At 42.9% G+C, this 27,715-nt stretch overlaps 1 protein-coding gene across 1 annotated transcript; it reads left to right on the forward strand.

Annotated features, from left to right (window-relative positions):
• Nucleotides 1–14,405: 14,405 nt before the first annotated feature.
• ASIP (agouti signaling protein) lies at nt 14,406–17,894 on the forward strand (the record flags this gene model as incomplete). The annotated part of the gene is made up of 3 exons (XM_084217920.1): nt 14,406–14,586; nt 16,682–16,743; nt 17,718–17,894. The coding sequence occupies 3 exons, from the start codon at nt 14,406–14,408 to the stop codon at nt 17,892–17,894; spliced, it is 420 nt and encodes a 139-aa protein (XP_084074046.1).
• Nucleotides 17,895–27,715: the final 9,821 nt, after the last annotated feature.

Consider the following 27,715-nt stretch of genomic DNA (forward strand, 5'->3'; position numbering starts at 1 on the left):
AAGAAAGACATTACATTCCAAGTAGTATTGAATTAAGCATTTTGAATCCTTTCAACGTGATAACTCTTACTGTACAGCAAAATATGAAGCATGGGTTTTGTCCTGACATCAGCCTCTTTGTATCTCCCTGCAGAGCAACATTTTAAATTAATTTTGCCGTGAACTTTTCAAAAGTTCCCATAACGGAGGCGTTCCCTGCCGCGGTGAAAGCAGCCCTGGGAGGGGGAGCTGTGCTCGGAGCAGCTGCAGGTCCCAGAGCCAGCTGCTGGTGGCAGCAGGGACATTCTTCTGGGGGGACACTCTGGGAAGGCTCAGCTGGCAGAGACATCCATGGTTTTTGTGGGTGGAAATGTATTTCCTTAAAAGAAAAATTTAGAAAGTGGCCAGTTCCCAGTGGGGAACCATCCATTTAATCATCAGATGTAACACATGTTACCACATAATATAAATAAGTAATAATATATATCATTATTTATCTATAATAATATATATTATTTATATATATAAATAATATCTATGTATCTAAGATTCACGCTGAGCTTTTAATCATTTATATGTTGAATTTCAAGGCGCGTTCTTTCAGTATATTCTTAAGATTTTGAAATGGACTGCTTCAATAGGTCTGATTCAATACCTGACACTCTGGAGGTAACTTCTATTTTCCATGACCTAAAGTGGTTTTAGAGATATCAAAATGTAAGATACAAAAAAAAAAAAAAAAAAAAAAAAAAAAAAAAAACCAAAAAACAACAAAACAAAACAAACAAACAAACAAAAAACCCCCCAAAAACCAAAACCACAAAACCAAAAACAACAAAAACAAGCCCAGAAAAAAAACACAAACCAAACAAAAAAAAAGGCAAACAAAAACAAACAAAAAAGAAAATAAAAATTTTTTAAAAATAAAGAAACTACTTGGAAATAAGTAAGTAGAAAGATAGGTCAAGTTGGTAGGAAAACTGGAAAACTGGAATGCCATAAGTGTAAAAGCAACATCTTTGTTTTCATGAATTTATGAGTCCCCAGAATTCCAGAGCTGAAGTAAACATCCACACTTGAGCACAGCTTCAGACTGGTGAGATGATAAATAAAACTGAAGTTCTAGTATTTAGTCAGCCCTTAGCACAAACAGTGATGTAATAATGTAATATCCAACAATTTTGCTTAGAAGCTGTATTTCTTAGGAAAAAAAAAAAAACATTTTCTGTAGTAGAAAAGCCAAAGGCAGAAGTTCTAAAATATAGTTGTTACTGAACCAGAATGGTCAAAATCCTCAAAATGTTCTGGACCTGGCTTCTACTTCTGGCAGCTTCATTCCATTAGAGCTTTGTCGTCTTGCTTGAAAACTCATTTTTCACCCCATTCTCATTCCAATCCTGCCAAGCACATTCAGGAACTGAGACACTCTCCATTTTCCCTTTGGAATTCCAGGAGTTGAGCTTTGAGTCTCTTTTTAGACATACTTTTCAATTTCTTTGGTTTATCCAAACACTTTCCAATAAATGAGTGGTGCTCTTGGAGCGCCTTCCAGGCACAGCCACACCAATCTCAAACAAATATCCTCCCTCCTACTGAAGCTGCTCCCATTTTCCCATTTGAGAGCTCTATTTGCACTTTTGACAGCAGTGCTGCTGTGAGCTCATTTCCACATCAATCCCAAAACCTTTTGCATTCCTGCTTCCCAGAACAGCATTTCTCAAATGCACAACACACATTTTTTTTTCCCTTGGATGTTTGTCCATTGTTCCTTTGTTCTTAGAATGTTTGTTATTTTCCTGTGGGCAGTTCATCCATTAATATGCCACTTGCAGAAATTTCTCTTCATCCTTACTTCCCACTTATGGGCTACACATGGATTTCCCTCCTCCAGTGGGAAAGCTGTGCCTCACAGAGCTTTGTAGAAACAGTCCAGATATCTCACTGATCTTGCACAGATACCCCAAATTGCTCCAGTGTCTTCCTTCCATATGGGACACAACATCTGAATCCCTGATCCTAGGATTTTCCACACACAAAGACAAGAGCAAAGCAAATAACCTTATTCTTGCTTTCTTTTCCCTCATTTCTAGTGGAGGCACATGAGTACAGCAGATAAAGATTGCAGCTACTCCATGTGAATCCAATGGCTCTGAGTGTTCTTAAATGTCTGTGCCACAGTCAGGATAACACAACCTTGCCAGGATGTGGAAGGAGTGTCCAGAATCCTCCTTTTCTCCCCATCAGCAGCCAGGAAGGTCTCCCCCCTCCCTGCCACTCAGCACTGTCAGCTGGGACAGGCCAACATGTGTCACCAATATGCAAGTGGTGCCCTCAAGAAGAAATTGTGTTTACAAACCAAACATAATTTGAGTCAAACCCTCTCATTGACGATGTCAAGGACACAGGCAGGGATAAAAATAGGATATTTAGAAACCCCATTACACATGAAACACAAATTAACGACTTTTAGCATTCTCTTTTGAATTTAATCCCTTAGTCATTGCCCCTTCATGTTTCCCTTCAGCAGGTGTGTCTGCCATAAGCTAAGCAGGAATTCCTCCCTTCTCTATGGATCCAAGGGAAGGAGAGAGCCCCAGGGGAGGTCTGCCCCAGCACCCTGATCCCAGGGTACAGCTGTGCTGTGTCAGAGCCAGCCCCATCACCTGGAGCAGGGAAGAAACACCCACTGCCCCAACAAGTCCAGAATACAACATCCTGGACTGATCACCCTGAGCAGCACAGCTGCACCCCATCTCCTGGGCAGGTAGTGGGAACCTCTGCCTGCAGCACAGCTCCTGTTCCTCCTCTGCTCCCCACCCTCAGCAAACAGGGACCTCAGCACCTCTCCCAGCTCTGTCCTCTGACTGTCAAGCGAGATGCTTAAAACTGATAAGGAGCAGCCAGAAAGAAAATTAATTTTGTTTTTACCAACATATATAAACTGACCACTGTTCTTTAGTTATCACATTAACCTATGGCCAGAAGGATTGTTGTTGTCCAAAGGATTTCAGAGGCAAATTCACCATCAGCCTTCACCAGTCACAGTCCAAATATTCCATTAATAAAAACCCAACTTCACATTCTAGATTTCTGGTTTGCAACATAAAAGCCAATTTATTTCTGAATGTACAAATAGAACAAACCCCAAAACAAGAGAGGCTTCAAAGGGAACACCAACAGTAAATCTCACATATCCATGTCAGTAAAGCCTGTATCTATTCACGAACTGGAAGAGAGGAGGACTTGTCAAAAAAGTAATGTCTTACAAGACAAGGCAAGCTGTTACAAGATAGCAAAGGGATAAGTATTTAAAATAAGGATTTCTCTGGAAAGTAAAAATGAAGCAGCAACAGCTTGACAGCTTCCTCTTTCATACAATATTCCAAGGCACTTCCCTGGTTTCCCTTCTTACATGCTCACCCTTCTAGAGACAGTTCCACAGAGCTAGAAATCAAAATGTTTTATATTTTCCCCAAATGAGCTAGAAAGACTTAAAAGTACAGAAAATTAGGAACAGAAGAGAACACTTGAGGAATGTTTTTTACAAATCCCCTAAATCTCACTATGAAAGCATGAGTACATTTTCAAACAATCCGAGATTCCTGTTCCTTAGCTCCAAACAACCCTGGGACCAGAAATACATGTAATTTCAAATAGACAAAGTATTAGAAGAGGTTGATGGTATTAAAACAGAATGTTAGAATTAGTTAAAAACAGGAAACAAAATTATACACTTCAGAGACAGCTTAAATTCCAGGCTGCATCTTGAAGGACAGCTAAATAGACATCTGAGATTAGGCGCTAATTGTTAAATGGGTGAAGCAGGGTGAGAAGCTTTCAGTAAGGCAGGGAATAGCCAGGTAATTATCAGTGGCAGAATAGCCCTGTGGATAATTAAGCCATTACATGGACATTGGCTTGACTCAAATCCTAGCAAAATTTTGGGGTAGAAGGTAGAGAACTTGATTAAAGATGACTTGAGTGGAGTAAGGAGATTATTTGGCACAGTCAAGGTCACTAACCTCTGATTGTAATGAAAAATGAGCAAGCTGGACAGTAGAGCCATGTGGATAACCAAAGAACTGGAAGAGAAGTCATTTATATTTAGCAATTCTACAGGCTCAACCTGTTCACCTGAGCTGGGAGATTATTAGGAAGTTACTTGCTCATCCAGGCACCTCTCAGGAGGGGAAAAAGAAAGCAAATGCATTTTTCACAGTGAAGAAGGTTTAGAAGGATTCAGTTGCTAGAAATTGAAATAAGACATTTTTAGAGCAATGAATTACCAGAGGTGTTATCACTTGGTTCAGTTAAGCCTGAAATACTGAAATCTAGGCAGGGTCTCCAGCCTGTCCTGGAAGAAACCAGACCATGTGATCCCAGTGGTTTTGTTGGCTTTTGCAAGCTGCAGCTTCATTACAGCTTTTCCCCCTCCTAGGTATTTAGCATCCCTTTGTTTATCCAGTCCTGCTCTGGGGATTTCAGGCTACTTTCTCACCGTTCCTCTAAATTAAGGGTTCAGTAGTCACTTCTAAATTCATTGCAAACTGTAATGAGCACAATAGCTCTGGTTCAGGCCACATCCCTGAAACCATTCACAAGAGCCACATCTTTCATCCCCACCCTTGCAAACAAGCTGTAGAATACTTGATTCCCTGGCCCTTTGCCCCCTGGGTAGAACCCAGCTCATATCAGAGTTACTTCTAAGTATTTCTGTTATTAATCTATTTCTGGTTTTAAGATTCACTCCATCCTCAGTTGTGGCATCTGACATCTGTATGGAAAGAGAGATGAGGATCCAGCCCTTAATGGGGTTTTATATGCACCATCACACTGGATAGTTCCTGGGAGGATGCAGTTGTATCTGGTTTGGGGGCTCTTTTTGAATCTGTGTTAGTTTCAAATATCAGAAGTGTCAGAGCAGACTGACTGACAGACATCTAATTCATTCCTAAATCTCCCTGACTTTGGAGACTGAGTAACAATCTCCAGGCAAGGATTGCAGTGCTGCCCTACCCTGCACGTGGCAAAGGTTTCCCTTTCATGTCCTCTGAACTTTTTCTCCTGTAATTCAAACCTCAGCTTGTTGTTCTGTCCATCCTGAACAAAGAACAGAGCATCTGAGCAGGATGGCTCCAAATAGGCAGCAGGAGAGAGGAGAACAAGCACAGTCATTTATCCTGAGTTCTAGAGGCTGTGATGGACGAGTTTTTCTTCTAAGGGGACTCTTCAGTCTTACCACAGCTGTCTGAAAGCCAGTCAGTCTGGGCTCCTTGCTACCATGAATTGTGATTCCCACCTTTTTCACCTGGAATTTGGGCTATGATGGCACAGAGAACTCAGCTGAAGATCCTCCAGAGGGAAATTTGTTTCCTTCATTTCCAGCCTCTGCAAGCTCAAGTGGTTTTGGTCTAAACAGCCTGGCACATATCTAATTAGAGGGGGCTTGATAAACCAGCATAACTGTCAGAGGAAAATACTCACAGGATGGTTTGAAAGAGTCTGTACTGAGCTGTCCCCCCTCACATACACACACACAGAGTTAAAAATAGTTGCATTTATATTTGTGTACACAATAAAATATACAGCATCTGTAAATCAGGGATTTTAAATATCTGCAAGCCAAATTATGCCTGTCATTGCATATTCCTGCACTTGGCAAACCTTTTTGTATTGTCTGACCTTCCTAACTGCTCTGTAGACATCAAGGAGCCCCAAAGATCTGGAGATCACAGGAAGGATCAATACAAAAAAGGGAACTTTTGCCAGTGGAATGTAAGGAAATTTGGTGTAAGGCACAGGACCACTGGAGGTGTTGCTGGATGGCCTTTTATCTCAAGCAATTATTATTATTTGCTGGCATTCATTCTGACTTACACACATTTTTGCTCCACATGGGTGACCAAAATTGGATATGATTCTCTAAATGAAGACCAGTATGTGCATAAAAATTTGAACACTTTCATATTTCAGTTACAAAATACCTCTCTAGACACACCCTAGAATTCAATTGCCTTTTTATACACAGCTGCATCATATTCTCACTTTTGGTCATGCTGTGAACAATACAGCTGGTTCTTCCATAATTTGAAGTCCAGAAGTCATTGCCTTCAGAAATTGGTTTTTTGCACTCAAGTTAAAGTGTTTAAGTGTGACCTCTGCAGTGTTGCATCTCATTCAGTTTCACTGCTTCATTCCTCAGGATAATCCAGCTAGAGATGCTGAGGACAAAGGTAGGGAAGTAATAAAAGTGTCCAAAGGAAAAAGAACTAAATACATGGCAGGCAAGAGAAAACTGCCAAAAGGGAATTCTGTCAAAAATAAGAGGGCACAGTGGATGGCTGAAAATGAAAGAAAACAGAAAGTAGTTCTAAAAAATTGAAATAAAAGGAGCAAGAAGGGGAAATTGAGTTCAGTAAGTTAAAAAATGTTAAAGGTAAAATTGCACAGAAACAGCATATTGCATCAAACACTACAGAATTCTCTCTGGTGCACTTCTGTCTCCACAACAAACACAATTCATTTTAGTGAACTGATTTTGGGGTCAGTGTAGGGGAACTAGAGAAGACACAGCGCCTCTTGGACCCCGCCCATGTTCTTGGGAATGACAAAAAAATACACCAAAGACCAGCCAGAGTCTGGAAGAAAGAACCAAAGGAATGAGAATGAGCTGAGAGAAGGCCTCCAATGCCACTTGTCAGTTTGACTTTGGTCAATAGTATGTTAAAGGCTTTTTTTTCAATTTAAGGGTGAAAACCAGCAGAAACCTAGATGTAAACCACTGGCATCCCACAGAAATCCCAATCCGAAAAATTCACGTCCTTTTTTTTTTTTCTGTTTAAAAACAAGTGAGGATGGCACCATTTCATACAGATGAATAAGGATTTAAACCTATTTTATTAAAAGGGAAACTGAGTTCTTTCAGCCCCCTGGCCACTGCAGGGAGGAGTATGGTGTCCTGCCATCCCACCATGCTCCAAGTGATGGTCTTGCACAGGCAGGAATGTCCCTGCCTGGCAGCATCTGAGCACATGGATGAAATCTCTGACTGCAAGGGGTGTAAAATCCGAGCTTCACTTGCAGCTCTTGCCTCCAGGGGAGCCTAAAGGAAATTATGTGGGCTGGAGGAGAACATTAGCTGTTAGCTTTAAGTAGAGGTATTAGAGGAAAACTAAAAATAGCCTCAACTGTTACCCTTAAAAGAAAACAGATTTGGACCTAATTTTCTTTGAAAGTCTGAAAAAATTTGATTTTCAGCTACAGACAGGGCTGTCTCCATAGACAGCACATGGATCAGTTTTAACCACACTGAGTTTATATTTAGACCCAAGCACCCCAACTGAGTGCTTTGCATTTTTTAAAAATGAGGAAAAATGCAAAAGAAGGACGTGAAATAATGAATGAAGTGTGAGACTGGAACACTCTTGGTACTTGCTTTCCACAACCACAGGCAATCTTTTATAAGCAAATCAGAAAAGAGAAGTTAGAATGAAAGATGTCCAGAAAGAAGTACACAAACAGGACAATCCAATAGTGACATTTATCCTGGCTCTTGAATAACAAAACACAGATATTGGGGGGTGGAGTCAATAATCATTGACTGAAAAATAAGGAATCATGTTCAGAACAAACACAACATCTCTTGCAGTTTGTGTAAATGCCTTTGTGCAGTGATTACTGTAGTTATATGTACAAGTTAACCTGAATTCCTGATTCAATGTCTAAACCCAGTGGGAATAGCATTGAACTGCTCATGGCTTCCAGAACAGCTGAGTTTGGCAGAACTGGGGTAATTATAACCCCAGTGATCTGAGCTAATGAAACACACACTCTGCAGAGAGATGTCCATGCAAGCACCGGGGCTGGCAGTGGCCATGACATTCCTCTCCAGGAAACACAGTGGTATTTATTATCCTGCATCTCTCTGTGCTGCAGAAAAGAGGAAAACTGGGAGTATTTTGAAGGTTTCTGTTATGATCAGTAGTAGATGGGGATACATGAGGTATCTCCCAAAGGGAAAAGCCAGGTATAATGAACCTGCACTGAACGTCAAGTGGAAGGGATGGATGTGCACACAGAGACCTCCCTTACTGGGAAATAGCCTTCCCCTCTCCAGGCAAAGTCACTGAACGTGAAAAGATTAGAAACATTTGGAAAAACTGGGCTTCCTGAGCAATGCCAGAGAAAGCCTTCATCTCAGTGTGTGGGCAGGATGTGTAAAACAAACTGCTTGGATCCTCCTCCAACACGAACAGTGGCACAACTACCAAGTGGAACTTGAGTAAAACACAAATAGATCCAAATGCTGAGGAAAACACATTCCCTGATGTAGAATCATAAAATCATGGAAGCACAGAATGATTTGGGTTGGAAGGGACCTTAGAGATGATCCAGTGCCACCCCCCGTCATGGGCAGGGACACCTCCCACTAGACCAGGTTGCTCCAAGTCCCATCCATCCCGGCCTTGGACACTGCCAGGGATCCAGGGGCATCCATGTACCTGCAAAATAAGAAATTTCTTTCATTTTTGTTCTTTTGGATGTGCTCAAGAATTTGCCTTTTGCAATTGGATTTGAAAAGCATAAAAATGGTTTAAGAACTAAGATCAGAACATAACAGGGGAACAGAACATGCTGGTTTTTCCTATCTCATGCTTCCTAGGATCCACTTCAACACATGAAGGGCAGACCCCTCTCCAACCCAGCTGGAATTGAGCGTGTGTTGAGTGTATTTCCAATCTTCAGTCACATTTCCACATTAAGGTGTCACTCAACTTTCCTCTTATTTTAACAGTGTGGGGAAAAAAAGGCTGATGTGCTGGGTGGGGATGGCAAAGAGCTGTCCAGGGGGGCATGGGAGAATATGGGGAGGGCATTGTGGAGTTTGGATGTCCACCCAAACACCAAAAACTCTCGGCAAGTTCTGGTCCTGTCACTATTCTCTCAGAGGTATATGGCAAGCCACACCAAAAAGGGGCACTGAGATCATCACCCAATCCCCCAGCACTGAGCAAAACAACTGAAATTCAGTGAGATTCAGGTCAGAATCCAAACAGAGTTCTGTGGTGACACAATTTCCATTGCACAATTTGCATAAATTTAAATTTAAATAATTTTGTGGTTTAAGGAGGAGTAACAGCTATTTGTTTTTCCTCATGTGTTTTCACATCTTTACAGCCCTGGAAAAGCACCTGTCTTTTCTATGTGTATTCTGTGCAGTCAATTCTAAGCTGTTAGGAAACTTCCAAGGCAGAGGAAGCCCTGTGGCTGGGTCAGCAGAGCTCTGCCTGGGGCACTGGTGATTCCCATTTGTCTCAGGGGAATCCATTCCTTTCACTCCTTAACACACCATTTCCCTTTTTGCTGCTATTCCTTTGCTGAAACCTGATGGTTGAGGTGGGATTGCTCTGCAGACTGGATAGGATGGTTCTAGGTGACCATGCAATTCCTTCAGAAGGTCCTCAGTCATCCCATGTTAACTTCCATGTTTCATTTCCCAAATTTTTCAGTCTCTCACCCTCTAAAAATCTCAACACTTTTCAAGGCAGCCACTAATTCCTGGTTTTTTTTCTTGCATTCCCTTTTTTTCCTGTCCTCTCCTATGGTTTAGTGGTCATGGGGGTGTTTGTTCAAAGGTTGGACTTGGTGATCTTGGAGTTCTTTCCCAGCCTTAATGATTCCAGGATCCTTTTCAAAGCAGAAGCTCAGCAGCCCAGTGTAGGTGAAGATTTACTGAGTGCTGTGAAATGGTTTTCTGTATTTTATAGGTCTTTGTTCACTGTACTATCTCGTTTTCCCAAGCAGCTGTTTTCAGCTCTATAAAAAGGTGCTGATTAATTTGTGAGTCAACCTGAAGCTGTCAGAAAATCTAAGAAAATTTCATCTTGTCCCTTCCAGCGTTCATGGCAGACTTTTTGCTTTAATGTCTGACACTCTTCAGTCTGTTGTGGATAAAGATAAATCTCTGAACAGAGTGAAATCAGCTGTGACAAGAAATGAGTTCTCCTCAAAAGTGTTAAATATACCAGGATGTTTCCAAGCAAATCAAATTTCCATGAAGGCTTTTAATATGACACCACAAAAAAATTGACTAAAAAGAGAAAAACATTGTTTCCCATCATCTGTCATTTTCCAAATTTACATTCAGGAAAAATGTTAGTGAACGACAACAACTGGGGTAAAGATTAACATGCTTTATTTATTATATTTAAAATCCCTTATTTATTATATTGAATATAATAATCCAAAGCAGAGAGGCAATGGCACAGAAAAGGGTACTGTGATCTCTGATGACAGTCAACAAACTTTCAAATGTCTGCCATTGTTTTGGTTTCAAATAAAATTCTGTCATTCCCTTGACAATCAAGGCCACTGCAACATGTTAACTATTTCCTTACATAATTTGCTAAACTGCAGCTAAAGTTCACTGCTTATATTTCATTGCTGGGCAAGACTGTCTCCAGAACCAAAAATTTAAAAATTGTGTGTTGAAATTCTCCTTGCTCATTTTAGTAACATTAGAGAAATCAGAACCCTCCTCTCAAGTTCCACTACTAAAGATATTTATTCTAAATTGTTAGGGGCTCAAAAGGAAAATAAACTTTTCAATGTGAGTGCTCAGAGAGAAACAGATGTGAAGACAGCTAGAGGTAAGGAAAATAGTTTGATTGCTTTAATCAGCCTTTGATGAGTCCCAGAAGGAAAAAAATGGGCAAAAAGAAAAAGTAAACCTCTCTTTAATGCCAGAAAAAGAAAACAAACTTAGGGAAGGATTTTGCAATATGATGCAAAAGAGGAAACCCAAGATTAGTCGGAGAATCATGGAATATCCTGAGGTTGGAAGGACTCACAAGGAACATCAAGTGCAACTTCTGGCTCTGCACAGACACCCCAACAATCCCACCCTGTGCCTGAGAGCATTGTCCAAACTCTGCTGGAGCTCTGGCAGGTTTGGGGCCATGAGCACCTTTTTACTCCACTTCTGATTCCACTTTTCTCCTCCTTCATCCCTCCATGAGCTCAGCCCTCACAGACTCCGTTGCTCCAGGGAGCGTTGTGTTTCCAGCCAATGGATAGAGTTTTGCAGAACAAATGCATATTCCCCAAATATGTGCAGTTTCCAGGTTCAAACACTCACCTCAGGGCTGTACAACCCCTACCACCCAAGTGCCTGTGATTAAAAACCCCCATGTGCACCAGAGTACAAACAAGCCAGGTTTGCATTTCCACCCCAGCCATGATTCAGGTGTTGCTGTTTGAAGTAAACAGATGTCAGCTGTAAAATTTTACTGTTTGCTCAGACAAAATCACATCCATTGGCAATTTTGCTAAGGACAAGGAAACACAACATAAACAACATTTTGGGGTGGAAGCTTGTTTAAATGGTACATTGGGGGCAGGCCAATGTGGTGTTCATCAGGCAGCTTCGTGCCAGCCAAAATTCCAGGTGGGCACCACGCACTGACCTGAACACCACTGGTACCTTACAGAGCATATCCTGCAATGAGGCTAAAAAGTTGCTTTAAAAACTAAAATCTGCAGCATGAACACCAGTGTGTGCAAAGCAAAACAGCTTCCAGCTCACAGCTTGCTCTTGTCATTCCAGCTCAGAGCAGGGTAAGAATTAGAGCCCAAATGTCTCCATCCACCTGCCACAGACAAGCCCTCTGTCATGGAATTGTGGAATAGATTGGGTTAGAAATGACCTTTAAAAGTAATTTAGTCCAACTCCCCTGCCATGAGCAGGGACATCTTCATCTAAATCAGGTTGCTCAAAGACCCTCCAACCTGACCTTAAATGTTTTCTGGGATCAGGCATGACCACCTTCCTGGAAAACCTATGCCAGTGTTTTATCACTCTCACTGTAAACAATTTCTTTCTTCCTTTAAGCCTAGATCTGAAAAATCAGGAAACTTTAATGTATAGCAAGCTAAGGTTTTTAGGCAATATATTATATTTAACCAACTGTATATTTGGAAAACACAGACAAGCTTTTGGGCACACAAGTCATTATTAAGTTCTTATATGAATTGTAAACATCTGCCTAGAACATGAACATCACCAGGGATACTCAGGTTGGTGAAATCTGTTAGATGAAAAGAAGTTCCAATTGTGAGCTGAATGGTAATGGCCTAATGGTTACTTACACACATAGGTATGTGTTAGAGCAGTTTTCAGGAAGCATCAAGAAATCTCAGTGAAGTTTGGACATCTTTTGTAAAAGGAGATGGGGAAGAGCAAATAAAAGGGCAACTCCTCTGAAGAAAAAGCAGGATCCTGACCTAGCAAATATTTTCACATACTCCCACTATAAATGGCAATTGCCACAGGCGAGGGCTGAGCTTCTGTACAAGAGTTTGCAAGATCAGAGTAGGTAAAGAATTAACACTGAAGTGTCACCTTGTTACTTTACTAAACTGCACTAACTACAAATTCAATTTTACCATGATAACATAAAATTCCCATGGCAGGACTTGTTCCTTTTGGTTACTGGATTTTTTAGAGTCTTCTAAACAAGATGCACTTTCTCCTCTCAGATTCAGAATCAAATCAAAGGCTCTTCACATCTGGTATGATAAAATTCGAATCAACTCATTCAAAGGAGACTCCTACCCACAGCCATGACTCTGATCCAGCCAGGGTCTGAACTTTCACATCTGCTTTGAATGACTCCAGCTGTGCAGCATTTCAGACACAGCAGCACTGCCTCCCCAGAGGTTAATCCTCCCCTGTAAAACTCCAGGCTCTGATACATTTCTTTCAGTTGCAGCTCAAGCAGATGTATAAACCACAAAGGATCCAGCACATACATCCCTGCAAATCCCAATGGAGCCCAGACACATCCAGGAGTGAATTATGGATTGTCAGAATGGTTTAGGCTGGGAGAGACCTTAAAGCCCATCCAGTTACAACATGGACAGGGTCACCTTTCACTACCCCAGGCTGCTCCAAGCCCCATCCAAGCTGGCCTCAGACACTTCAGGGATCCAGGGGCAGCCACAGCTTCTCTGGGCACCCTGTGCCAGGGCCTCAGCACTGTCTGAGTAAAGAACTTTTGTCTCTAATCTAAATCTCTCTCTTTTAGTTTAAAACCTTTCAGCTTTGTCCTATCACTCTCTATCTGGATAAAAAGTTGCTCTCCCTCTTTTTGATAAGGGCTGAAGGGGCTCTCATGGCTCCCTGGAGCCTTGTCTTCTCCAGGCTGATCCCCCAGCTGCCAGCCTGGCCCCAGAGCAGAGGTGAGTGCCCTCATGGCACAGCCACAGCCACCAGTGGCAGCAGCCTCGATGCCCCCAGCACTGCTTTGGCACAGGAACACGGTGTGCAGAACCGACAGTTCCAGAACTGATCCCAAGCACTGGGAATGAGAAGCAGGGTAGTGACCATCTCCCAGGGAGGAGTGGGTCCATGGGGCTACAAAAGCAGGTGTAGAACAGACTTGGTGCAGCAGCAGTGACCAGATTGAAGCCCTCCCAAGACAGAAAATATTCATCTTTTAACTCCCCAGTAATGAAGTCATTACAACCAGACGAATTGGCCCAAAACACTTGGTTCCACTTGCTCTTTTTACTGCATCCAGCAGCTTTTCACTGACACAAAGCCACCCATAAATCTGGAGACTGACAGTGCCTCTGGGGGAACAAGGCTCTCAGAACCCTGACACTGTAGAAAAGTGATGTGCGTGGAAATAAAAAACAGCTTTGAAATATAAGAAGGTACAAGGAAAGGAGTGCAGGCCGGTGACACGCTCTGTGCACCCTGCAGGGACTGTCACCTCAGGTGAATGGCACAGCTCAGGTGTCTCCATGAGTATCCCCAAATCCCAGACTTTGCCACATCTGGGAAGTTATTCAGTGTATAACCCCAAGGCACATAAACACTACACAGCACTGGCCTTTTATAACTCACATGAATTATGGCTGTGATTTATATGGGATTAGAGCAGCCACTTGGAGGTGAAATAAAACAAGATATTACTTCGTGATTTCTTTTTAAGACCAGAAAATTTACAGGAATCACAGTTTGGGTAGGGAAGGCTTAAATTGTCACTATTCTTTTATGTTTTCTAGCACATTTTTGTAGACAAGAACTCCTAGGAAAAAAATTAATGATGTGGTTGAGTTTCTGCCCTTGGCCATATAATAACCATTATAAAGCTCAGTGGGGAGGACCTTCACATGTTATGGGAAATAAACCTTTTGAGAAAAGAATTAGGAAAAAATAACATCTCAGGGAGTTGTATTTGAGATTGCATTGTTCCACTCTTACAACTACAATCTTAGGTATTCCAGGACCAGAGGCAAACTGCTGGAAATAAAATAATTGTCCGAGATTTGTTGCTAAAGCTGCACAACGTGACAGAAAACCATTGGAGAGATTCATATCCCTGCATCACTTCCACAGGTTTTGACCAACTTTGGTTTTCATGACAATGGAATTTTTCCTCTCCACGATGGCAAGAAAGAACCTCTTCCTCAGCCTCCTGCTCTGCTACAGCCTGTTCAGGGCTGCTGATTCCCACTTGGTCGTTGAGGAGAAGACAGAATGCAACGTGTCCAGGAGGAGCAAAATGGACCTCTCAGATCTTCCACCCATCTCCATAGTAGGTGAGTGCCAAATTAACAAGATTTGCAGGAAGCACTGCTTTTGATTATTCTGAATTATTTGGATAACTTTGCTTGAATTATTGATTAGCCTGAATTATTTGCCCCAACTTTCATAGGGCACAGAACTGTGGTGGCTGCAGAACCAAAGAATGACAGTGTGGTAAACCTCAGTTTAGAGGGGAAAAAAAAATACAATTCATTTCAGTTTTACAGGTTTCACACTGTGAGCCTTGAAGGGAAATGGTCTTATGCTAATATGGAAAATAACCTTGCATAGAAAATCTTATGCATATGAGAAAAAAAAAAAACCCATAATGTGAGGGCTTTAAGGGTCTGCTCTTGTGGTAGAAAAATCAACAGTATTAACAGGTATTAATATAACCTCAGTTTACCTGGCCTTTAAACAGGGGAAGAAAAGAGCACTGCAAGGGAGAGCCAGGGGTCATCAATTTTTCTGTCCAAGACAGGACCAACTCTGTCTCTACAGTTATTGGCAAATGACCACCTGTCCTATTTGGGAAGAGCCTCTTTAGGGTGATGCTCAACTCTTTTTTTCACAAAATTCTTTCCTCATGTCTGCCTTAACTCTTTCCATGTAATTTACACCAACTTCTTCTCTCAAGAAACTCACAGGTGTTTGGAGATAATCAGCTACAGAACATTCATAACTCTGTCCAAATGCTAATAATTAAAAAAATAAACCCTCTCTTGTTTAGCTTCTTTCTGCATGTTTTTAGGGCTTTAGTTTAAAGCACTCTGGTTCTTACGTTGTTTCCTGCATTTTCTCCATGCTCTTGCTCAGGACAGCATATCTTTAAGGAGAAACAGTTGCCCCACACATGCATTTCCAAAGAAATCTGAACCTCTGAATCCTGAGTTAACTCAGTGTTGTTTAACTGAGAGTTTAGCAGAGCTTGTGCTGTTCTGCAGCCTCCCAAGCTGTACCATTTTGTGGTCCTTGTGATCCTTGATGCCTCCACTCTCACAATTCCCATAAATTTTATGTCCCAATTAAAATTGGGGCTATAAAATACAATCCCTTCAGCTGATTTCTCCATCTTCTCCCAGAAGTGAGCCCATGCTTTTGACATGGCTGAGCTGTGACACATTTCTCCCCACTGCTTAGAGATGCACAACCCTAATTTATAATGGTACAAGAAAAAGAAATGAAACCACCCCAAACCAGCTCAAAATATTTGTTCTTCATTCTGCAACTCATTAAATCCTAGCAATTAGAAAATATTTAAAAATATACTGATAGAAGATCCTGGAATAGATAAGGAGCCACCATTCACCAGTGGAGATATGGATGGTTTTTATCTCAATCATCCATTACATACAGGTAGTGCTTATTACAGAACTCACACACCCAGAATAAAGGTATCAAAACTACCACAATAGCTTGGTGAGCTGGAAGGGTCTCACACTTTAACATTCTTGCTGTGTTAGAGCCCAAAACAAGTAATGGAATTTACACAGTCATAAATATCTAAAATTAAATATGGTGACAAATATATAGAGGGAGCAAAGTTACAGGCATGTGAATGAAACACTTTTGCAAGTAACATTATGTGAAATGAGATCAAGGGGGGAAAAGGAACAAAGAACTGCAGAATGAAAAGTGGCATCACAGATGCAGAGTATGTGCCAAATCAGCAGAGTTTTGCTTGTGGAAAGCAGTGTACACTTGTTAATTCCTTCCAAAATTATACATGTAGTACAACATTTTAACAGAAGAAATTTTGGAATTCTAAAGATTTTTCCTATTTTTGTTTATGTGACTACTATGCATGAACACCCCAATCTTTTTCACAGAGACCTTTAATTTTATTTCTCTGAAATAATTCAGTTTGCATCTACCAAACAATGTGTAAAAAACCCTCCTAAAATACAAATATCAGTTGCTTTTCTGCTTTGCACAAGCAGCAGTGACAGAGTTCAGACACTGAATTGAGATGAACATCACTGCAAAACATGCAGCAATGAGGTGGCAGTGCAGGTTATCTGCCTCCTCTCACACAAAAACGGGATTATCTCATCGAAATAACATTCTGTAAAACTGATTCCACATTTTCCTCTGCTATTCTCATTGAAGATTTAACTAGAAAATCCCAGAAAGTCAGCAGGAAAGAGGCAGAGAACAAGAAATCTTCCAAGGTAGGTGGTTGTTCAAAAACCTTTGTTGGATTAGAACAGTTTGTTACTTCTAGAGTTTCTCCTGGTGCATTCATTTCAAAGGCTTTTACTGTTATTCCCTGATTTAAATAATTTACATATTAATTACAGTTAAAAGCTCTAAATGTTGTAAAAATAGGTGTGAAACAACAACGGTGGAAAGAAAATTGGAAGCTGTGGCTGCCCCATCCCTGGCAGTGTCCAAGGCCAGGTTGGATGGGGCTTGCAGCCACCTGGGATAGCAGAAGGTGTCCCTGTGGCAAGGGGTGGGATGAGATGGCCTTTCAAATCCCTTCTCACCCAAAGAATTCCACAACTCTGAGTTTCAGAAGTGCACAGGGTCCCTGCAGCCACTGGGCTCCAGAGATCCCTCCCAGGTCCCAGGCACGTGCTGAGCAACCCAAAATTTCCACCTTTCCACGTCCCCAGCAGAGAAGCTGCACTCCTGGTGGGCTGAGAGGCCTTTCCCCCTCCCTGAACTGTGTGTGCAGGGGGGGATTCCCACAGAGGGAGGGGAGCATTGCCAAGTCACTGCTCTGCTCCCTCAGCTCAGCTAACGAGACTGACAGTGAGCTTTCACTCATCTGAAAAGCTGGGAGATCCAAACATGACATCTTAATTGGTTTTATTGACAACTTCTCCATCTGAGCACATTTTGGCCCTGTAAGAAGTGCTGTATAAATGTACTGCTGCCAGTAGTGCTTGTCTTCACTGCTGCCTCTCTCCTTCCTAGAGACCCTTTCCAAAGCTCCATCCGGTCATGGTCAAAATGAGGTTTGTCATTTTGCTCAGAAGGTTGCTCTCAAGGCACCCTTTCCCATTCCCCAGCCCCACCATGCCTCTGCCTTGCTAGCACAGCTCCCACTGCCACAGCCAGCTGCTCCTTCCCCCAGAGCCTCCTGCTCTTCACCACCCTCACTTCACCTGTCTATGATTCTCATGTTTTTGTCTTCCAGAAAAATGCTAAACGCAAGATATCTCCAAAGCCAAGGCCCCCACCTGCTGCTAACTGTGTGCCAACCTTCAAAACCTGCAAGCCACACTTGAATTCCTGCTGTCACTACTGTGCTTTGTGCAAATGCAGAATCTTCCAGACCATCTGCCAGTGCCTGATGTTAAACCCCAAGTGTTAAGCCAAGTCAGAAACACAGCAAGCCTTTTGTCTTTCATTAGCTTCTCAAGTGCATATTTCAAATTGCCCCATGTCTCTAGTTATCAAAATAGAGAGCTCTGAAGGTTGAATTTACTCCTCTTAAAATTTAATGGACAGTCATAATGGGGTTAATATTACTACAAGTTGGATGTTATTTCAGGGAGCAGACAACCAGGGAGATTGGCACTGATTAGGCATTTTTAGCAATAAAGCTGTGTTTTATGATGAATTCTGGATTCCTGTGGGTTTGAGCTTTTATTTGAAGGATCATATTAATGACAGTCTACAGAATTGGTTAACCAGCACCATAAAACCTGCCCCCAAGGCACCCAAGTGGCCACTAAAACAGGACTGGTTAGGCCAGGGAGGGACTGGAGCTTGGCTTTGCCCACAGGGACATCACCAGCATTCAGCACAGCCAAAGTATCAGGCTAAAAATGCAGGGTTTGGGTTTAACTCCATTTTCACATATTCAACAACAATCAGGACAAGAATTTATGTAGGTTATTCCACGTGCAAACATGGACCCAAGGTTATAAGGACATTTTTTAGTCATTCTCTCAGCATCCACCTTCAGGGGATTTGGTCATTCTGCCACCAAGCAGTACCTCCCAGGGGCATGACATACATATATACTTAAAACCTAAATGTACCCATGCCTTGGAATATAAAAATCAGATTTTTTTTTCCCAGACATATCTGTAGGAATCAACTCTTCAGCCTTTCTTCTCCTGCTGCCAAGGGTACTGCATGTACAGAGCCCAAAAGCAGGAAGACATATCTGGGACTTTGAGGAAGAAAGGAAAGATCAGCAAAAGATGAATGTATGTCTCACATGTACATCTTGAAGCAAACCATTCCAAGCAATGAATTCTTTGCCCTTTCTTGCTGCAGGAGCTCCCAGAACCATCTCCAAGGCTGAATTCAGGCAGGAATGTCCAAGTGCTGCAGCAACCAGAGGAAAAAAATTCATCTCATGCTGTATCAAGGCTTAAAGGCTCAGAAAGAGATGGCTGAAGCTCAAGGCAACAGAAGATTTCTTTCTCTTGTTCTTGAAGTTCTTTGTCTTAAATTTGAGGTATCCAAGATGGCACAGAAGGAAAACCCTTCTTGGTTAAACTCCCAGGAGAGCAAGGAAGGAGCAGACCCAGAAAACGTGCCTGACACTGAAGACTTTTTATTTGCCAGACTCCAGCTCTTGTTTTTTACCTCCTCTGTTCTGTACTTACAGTGTCTCTCCCTTGCTCCCTTACTGTTTTTTTCTTCTGTCCTACTTCCTTATTTTTAGTGTTTTCCCTTTATCCAACTGCTATTCATAGCTCCCACAGGAGCACTCCAGGGCTAACCCACATCTCCCATGTTCCCTCCACCTGCCTGCACCAGGGTCCCTTCCAGTGCTCTTTAGCTTTCACAACCAGATTTTTCTGGCCATGAATTCATAATCAGGAAATCAGGAATTTTCTAATTCCCCATGCAGATCTAATTGAGAAGACAGTTATTTACTGGTTTATTTCTAAACACAGGTGAGGGCTACAAAAATCTTCTAGGCAGGAAAAGTTGATACAGACCACACTGCAAAGGGGCTCAAGCCATATAAAGGTTTTATTTTTTTAAAACTCTAATAATCAGACTAAAGCCCAGAACTCACAACTAAGGTCAGATATTGACAGAAATTTTTGTTCATGCTAGATCTATATATATATATAGATATAGTTGTTGGATTAATCTAAGAAAGAGCCCTAATGATGACAGAAAGTTGTTGTGTTCCTTCTCTTTTATAAGGCACATCAATTGGCATGTCTGATATAAGCTTGAATTCTTGTAAATATATGCAAGTGTGTCTTTTAGCCAGATTTCTTGGCTCAGGAATCTGTAGCCACTCAGTTATTATGAAAAAGGAGAATGAGAAGGAAGAACAATACATTATAAGGGATTTCAGAATGTGGCTCCTTCTTTTACTAGGTAAAGGTTTAGGTTCCGTCATTTTTTTTCAAAATTCTCATAACTCTAACAAACTGTTGTTGATTTGATGCCATAAGTTTTAGCTTTCACATTTTCCATATTCTGTACTGCATTAGTACATAACTCTGAGCTCCATATAAAGTGTTAGCAAATTCTCCTCCCAGCTCAGTCACACAGAAAATCCTTTTCCAGCCCCAGAACCAAGGACACCGCTGCAGCTTCAGGCCCAAAAAGTGCAAACAACAAAAAGGCCCCAAAAGTGCAAACAACAGCAAATTGAGGAGAGCAGTCTGGGAGGATGGGACTGCAGAACCTGGGACTGTAATTGGACAATTAACCCCAACATGGACATGGACCAAAACTGATAAAAGTGTGAAAACTTTACAAGTGTGACCCGCTGTCCATCTTGGGTGTAGCCTCAGCTCTTGTACTGCCCAAGGGGTGTCCTGTGAAGGCCTTTGAATAAATCCCTACTTTATTCCTGTAACATTGTCTGGCCTCTGTTCCAGGTCACCTCACAAGGCATGAGATCTATACTAAAAACATGCCAATAATCACACTACTTCTTACGTGGAAACAAGATCATTTCCATACCAGGAAGTCCAGCTGGTCAGAAAAATTATATTTTACCATGGTCAAGGGGAGTGGGAGCAGAGGGAAGGGAAGGGAAGGAGAGCCAGAAATCCAACAAACAGCTGCTCTGGACTGCAGCTCCCACTTTGCAGAACCTCAGAGTGGGTGAGGTCAGCAGAGCCCTCTGGCAGCCATCCAACTGGACCTGCTTGTCCAGGCAGCTTTTGAACATCCCCAAGGAGGGAAACTCCAGCCCCTCCCTGGGCAACCTGTCCTGGTGCTCAGTCACCCTCACTCACCTTTAAAAGCAGGAAAAGAAATGCTTCCTCATGTTTGACTCTCTGCAGTGTGTCCCTGTCTCTCTCACACTGGGGAGCCCAAAGGGGACCCAGCAGCCCAGGGATGAGCTCCACTGAGGAGCAAGGAGGGATCCCCTCCTTGAGCTGGGCTGACAGTGCTCCCAGCACAGCCCAGGGCACAGTTCACCCTCTGGAGACTCTTGGTCCCCTTGGTGCTCCCCAGGGCCTGTCCTGGGTCACCCCCAGCGTGTCCTGGGCCTGCTCCTCCCCAGGGACAGGACTTTGTGCTCCTCTTGCTGCGCTGCCCAGCCTGGCTCAGTCCCTCTGCACAGCAGCACATCTCCCTGGCACATCAGGGCTGTGTGCCCAGAGCCCTCTGAGGGCCCCTCTGCCTGGCCATCCTCATCATGATGGAGATGGAGCACAACCTGGGGCTTGCAGACAAGGAAATCAAAGCACCAAAACCCACCCAAGGACCTCCAGAGATGGCAGCTGACCCTGACAAGGAGAGGACAGCGTGTGTAAGCAACGAAGGAAAAGGAAAAAAGCTGTCAATGACAGTAAGGGGATTTGTTTTTCAACATATATGGACATAGCTTTTATTATAGCTTCTATCTGTAATATATTTTATAATATGATTTATAAATAAGGCTTCTTTGTAACTGGAATTGATGAGAAAGAGGCTTTGCTTTCATTGCTGTTCATCTATCACAGCAGAGAATACATCCAATCAAACACTCTGGAATTGTTATTAGCCTTAGTGACTCAACTTTTCTGGGTAAAGATTGCATGAGGTATTGACACAGGGTGCAGAAATCAGCAAAATATGTGCACAAAAAATTTGCTTCAATGTATTTAGTTTGAGCAGTTACTGCCACTGAGGGGACCTTTGTCAGTGCAGGAATCCCCCCAGGGTCACATCTGAAATGTCATCAGCACACAGATGATAAAACCTGCACATGGCAAAGATGGAGTATGTAACTTTCACCTGCCACACACCAAATTGTCTCCACTGAAAACTCACTGGAATTCAAGTGTAGAGACAGTCTCAGGAATGCTCTGTGACAGAGTCATTGTCCTCCTAGAGACTAATGGAAATTTTATCCCAATTTCAGGTTAGTAGGATGAAACACAAATAAATCATTCTTAGCTTTTCCACATATCACCTGCTTTGTGGAAATTTAAAACATATACTGTACTTTCCTACTTGATTGCTTAATGTCACACCCAAAGCCCATAAAATCCAAGTTTATCCTGATGGATCAAACAAGTGCTAGCATTAACACCTTAATGGCTATAGCAAACTACCTCTAAACATGTCACAGTTTTCCAAGCTCATCGCTCAAATTCTCTGGAAAACAGCAAAAAGAAACCAACCAAAGCCTTTAGGAATTGCTGAGAGAAGGGAGGATTTGATGGAAGGTAAAATGACTTTTTCCAAGTTCTCTAGAAGAGCCAGCAGTGTCTGTGGTGCTGCTCTGGCTGCTTTGGTAAAGACTGAACGAGGCCCCTTTGAGATGAGGACAGTGTCAAACCCATGATGGAAAGGATTACTGGAGCAGCAGAAGGAGATTTGTAAAACCAAACCAAGGGACAGAGGAAGAACTTGTGACATGCCAAGCTGTGACTCTGTGGGGCTCTATTTTACAGGGCACAAATGACCTCCATGCCAGTGCTACAGCAAAGAGGCCTCTCAGAGCACGGTGGGACACACTCCTGGTGAGGACCTGCAGCCTCCAGCTCACTCCCTGGCTGGGTGTGACATTCAATGGTACTCAAGGCCAATGCAAGAAAACCATTAAATCATAATATAGTTCAACAGAGAATTTTAAGATGAATTAGACCATTCCATGGCCATAAGTGACTCTACAAACACACTAAACAGACCAATTCAACACTGGTCCACATCCAGTGATCTATTCAACTCCAAGACATGCCTCTGGGTTGCACAACTCAGGCCTGGAAAACAAAATCATTAACAACAGATTCCCTTAGCAAACCCAGGAGCAATTTTTTTCTCTCTGTTCCTGAGCTCCAACCTTGCTGCTCTTCTGGACAGTGCTCCCCACACAGTCAGTGATCTCCAGAACCCAGCAGGAAACACATGGAGTGCATGTGGCTACTGCACTCCAAAATCCCAGTTACCCCTGTAGTACCTGTAGAAGATTTGCCACAGGCACCTCATTTCCAAAACCAAGAATGCACAGCAAGCAGTTGTTCACTGCCAACCAGAAATATAATCTTCTGTTTTTGTAGTACATTTAATAGTTGGAGGGAAATAATTGCTTCCTGGGCCAGCTGCAAACCACTTGAATCACCATGTGCTTTTCTAACTGTGGGGATGAGAAAGTCACCAGTCACTTTTGGCAGGCTCTGGCCAAAGGCAATGAGTGAAGTCCCCAGACTTACAAAGGCAACAGCTGGCAGGTCACAATGTAAAACACCACTGGGGACACCACAGGTGGGCACACACACACAGGCAGTGCTGAATCTTGGCACTCCATGAACAATTCTTTCCTCTCTTTGTACAACCTCTGCTGTTTCAGCTTTTATTTTGCCAGTGTCCAGATTCTAACAGGTATTTTTCAAAGGTGCCAAGCTCCTGGGATAGCACAAGAACAGGAATACACACAACAGTCCTGCAGTGCACTTCCTTGCTCTTAAAATGATTTGGGTTGGAAGGGACCTTAAAACCCACCCAGTGCCACCCCTGCCATGGCAGGGACACCTTCCCCTGTCCCAGGTGCTCCCAGCCCTGCCCAGCCTGGCCTGGGACACTGCCAGGGATCCAGGGGCAGCCCCAGCTGCTCTGGGCACCCTGTGCCAGGGCCTCCCACCCTCAGCATAAAAAGCAAAGATCTTCTTTATATCTGGTTTAGATCTACATTCTTTCAGTTTACAACCACCACCCCTTCTCCTGCCACAACAGGCCCTGCTAAAAAGCCTGAGCCATCTTCCCTGCAGACCCCCCTCAAGTACTAAAAGGCTGCAATTTGGTCTCCCCATGTTGTAATTCCTTCTTATGTGTCCCATCTCTCCACAATAATAACATTTCCTGTTGCTCAGTGGTGCCCCTGGGCTCTTGTTTGTATCTGCCCATGACAGGGGTAGGTTTATCTTTGGGTGTTTCAAAGGAGGGCTCTCATCCACCTTCCCTGATTCTGGATGGCTGTCCCCACTGATCTCTGTTTTCCCTAGAGCTACCATGATTCTAGCTTTAACTTTAGTTTTCTCTTCCTCAAATTCTTCACTTTGGGGACCCACCTCAAAGATTACCAGGGGCTCTTCTTGATGGTACATTGGGTGCCCCAACATGCACAGCCCCTGACACCCCTGGGCATCACCCCTCAGATGTCTCTCGAGAGTCTCTTGTTATTTTTCACTCTTCTCCAGGCTGAGCATCCCCAGCTCTCCCAGCTCAGCCTCCTGGCCTCCTCTGGGCTTGCTCCAACAGCTCCATGTCCTCCACCTGCTCGTTGTGGCTGAGTAATGAGATGGTTGGCTCTCACAATTAAAGGGTGAACATCAGATGTACGTTAAGAGGAGTTTTGTAGCTGCACAGTTATGTTCCTGCAATGTGCTCCCCCCAGTATTGTTATCATGGCATGGCCTAAGGGGAGGGCATTTGGGCAGGGTTGGCTCGTGGCAGCACCTGACCTCCAACCAAGGTGTAAGAAAGTGATCTCCACCCCTGGACAGCAGGGAAGGAGCCGACTGACAGGACTTTAGGAGAGGCCAGAGGTATCAAAGGTGAAGCATCCACTTTGAAGATGAGCCCTGTGGCTGGCAGTCACAGCAGGGAGGGCTCCCAGCACTGGAATTTTTCCTTATTTGGTCCTTTTGTTGTATTTGCTGTTAAGGTTTAATAAATCTTTAAAATGTTAAAAAGTGAGCAGTTGTTTCTCACTCGTGTGAGCCCCCAGAGCTGCAGGCAGCCCCTGAGAGGGGAGCAGAGGGGCAGGGTCCCCTCACTGCCCACGAGTGGGGTGAGCCTGGCACACGGGGGGCTCTGGGCTGCCACCCACAATAACAGCTCTTAGACCTGTCCAATGGAGTTTCCCAGCTAGAAAAGGGTTTGGTGGGATATTCTTCCCCTTCACCAGCAAATTATCCCTGATCTGGGGACAAAGAAGCCCCAGTGGCAGTCTGGCATGATGGGCTAGTTCGAGTTTTTCTGGTCCTTCAGAATCAACATGAATATTTTCTGCCTCTTGCACAGTCACATCAGAGAGGGTTGGGAGAGGGAAATGAAATCCTGCCCCTTGCCTGCCTCCAGCAGAGGCCCTGTGCTGTGGAAGAGGTTTCACAGTGACTCCTGTGAGCCAGAGAGAAGTTTGATAGAAGAATCCATGGCTACCCCTGAAAGAATTTTCTACCAAGGTTGTTGATGTAGAAACCAAGAAAGAAAGAAGGATAAATAAGAGAAACCTGCAACTGCCTGTTCCAATGAGCTCTTTGTTTGGCTCTCCTGACCAGTAAATGTAAACTTTGAAGTTCTGTAAAATGCATAAAAAGCAGGCATGCTAGAATAAAACCAGGTTTGAAACCTTCTGAAACTGGGGTGCTGCTTTGGATTGTGACCATCTCAGCTGGGACACTGTGCCACACCAGGAGCAGCCATGCCAGGCTGGCAGGTGACACACCTGGGGGACACCACTCCCACCTGGAGGAGCAGCACCAGGCCAGGGACAAGGAGCTGCCTGAGAGCACGACCACCACTCTCCAAGTGCCCCTCTGAAACCTCTGGAGCCTGCAGATTATTTTCTGAGGTAATACAAAGATTTTATTGGCAAGCTTCCCAGATGATATGCAGATGGCCAACATATGGTCAAGTCACTCTCCCAGAAGAAATAGGAGACTTTAGTCATTTCTGCAAGTTTTTTTGGGTTTTTTTTTTTTTTCAGTGAAATGAGAAACTATTTCAATTGCTGCATGGCATGTGCACATATCTTTCCATCCAGGAAATCCTTAAAGATGAAACCCTGCCTGAAATATGGGAGCCCTAAAATGGCTATATTAATGTCATAACACAATTCACATGTGGTTCCATTTAATAGAGATAAAGGCAGGAAAAAACTAAAATACATCATTTCCTAGTGATCCACTGCAGACCCTTCTGAATCAGTGGAAATAATCTGTTGACTTTAATATACTCTAATATACTTTAATAAATCCTTCATCACATTTTACCTCATCTCTTAGATTTACCTATCAGTGTTCATGTGGTACCCTTGCCATTTTGGGCAGTTTCCTCAGCTAAAATGTCATTTGGGATCTCATATGGGCTCCCCTTCACTGTGCACAGCTGTGTCAAATAGATAAACAACAGCATTATGTGACTTACAACAGTAATAGCCAGAAATGAACCCCAAGAATAGACAGCCTCACTCTTCCTTGTGTTCCAAAACAAATAAGAGTGGCATTTAAAAAAAATAATTATAAATATATACATAAATTCATTACAAGAAGGCTCTTTCACTTGTTGGTGAAAGACATCAAACTTTAGATTCTTCTTAAGTGGAAATAGGAGCATTCTAAGTAATTCTACACCCAGGGATCCTTCCTCCTCTGAAAAGAACTCAGAAATAGCTGACAGAGCCAGACCACTTTAAACATGAAGATTTTAGTATTTCAAAGATTTCCTTGCTATAAAGCTGTGATTCATGTTAATTTCTCAGTTTGGGAAGCAAATATTTGGAGCACTACAAGAGCAGAGCAGATGGTTTGCTTCCCTATATTCCCTTCAACGTTCTCCATCACTGTTCCTTTCCTCTAAGTCTGGAGTGTGGTCAGAGATGTTGATATTTATCTCCAAAATGACATTTCAGGGGCAGGACAGCCCCCAAAAAAGGTCAAAGGAGTCTGCAGCCAGTTGTTAATAAAACACACACAGGACATGAGTTTTGGAGAGGAGGAAGAACAGGACCACCAAATGTCAGCACCAAGCAGGTGCTGACAGTAAGCCCTGGCTCAACCCAAAACCTCATGCCCAATTACCAAGCATTTAAGGTGCCTGAACCTCTGCAATCTGTTCAGTTTGCTTCCAAAATGCTGCTGCTTCATCAGGGAAAAGGAGCACAGAGCTATGGCTGTGGCCCATTTAATATTCCCTTACAGAAATGATTTTCCAGTTGATGAAACCAAAACCAGGGTGCTACAGAAAAGTATCAGGTTTGCTGAAAAGTGTCTCTGGACTTTGCAGATGGAGCAAGAAGTAAAAACTTTACTACAAACTTTCTAAGTGTCCTAAATAATTTAATCTTTCTGCTGTGCAGTTTCAGGGAATTAGACAAGAATTTGGGGTGTCCCCATCCCATAAAAAAAAGATGCTGCAGAACCTTAAGCTCATTTTTTTTATCCCACTCACTTCTGGAAGTATTTTTTCACAGGGCTGGGGTTTTTTTTATTATTGTTCTGTCAGTCTATTGTTTGTTTTTGCTTTCCCTAAACTGGCGTGCAAACCACAGGCATGAAGGGGATTTTAAAAGAGAAGAAAAATAATTGTAATTATTACCACGGTGCAAAGCTGTCCAGTGGCAAACAATGCTACTGCAAACCCTGCTGAGGCTTCCCAGACTACATTTACTACATTTGATTTGTCTTAGCAAAAAGCCCCACGGGCTAAAAAAACCCACAATTACCTTCCAAGAAGCTTCATATCATCTGCAGGAAGAAGCATTGCTATGAAAACAAGCCCAGTCAGGAATCTCAGAGTCATCAGTGCAGCATCCCTTCAGCCATGCCTTGTTCCCCTCTGCACTGATCTCTGTTTCCCAAGGCTACCTGTGCAGCTCCATCAACCTCATTTCACAGAGCTCCAGCCTCACAGAAAAATAAGGAGCAGGGCCTAGGAAGACAATATTGCAAGTCTACAAACCACAGAGTCTGGCATTTCTGCTTGAGACAAATGGAGGAAAATGTACAGCCTGGGCTCTCTTATCACTTCTGGCTCAACCATGGAGGGAAA

The sequence above is a fragment of the Fringilla coelebs genome (assembly GCF_963513975.1).
Source record: "Fringilla coelebs genome assembly, chromosome: 18".
NCBI lineage: Eukaryota > Metazoa > Chordata > Aves > Passeriformes > Fringillidae > Fringilla > Fringilla coelebs.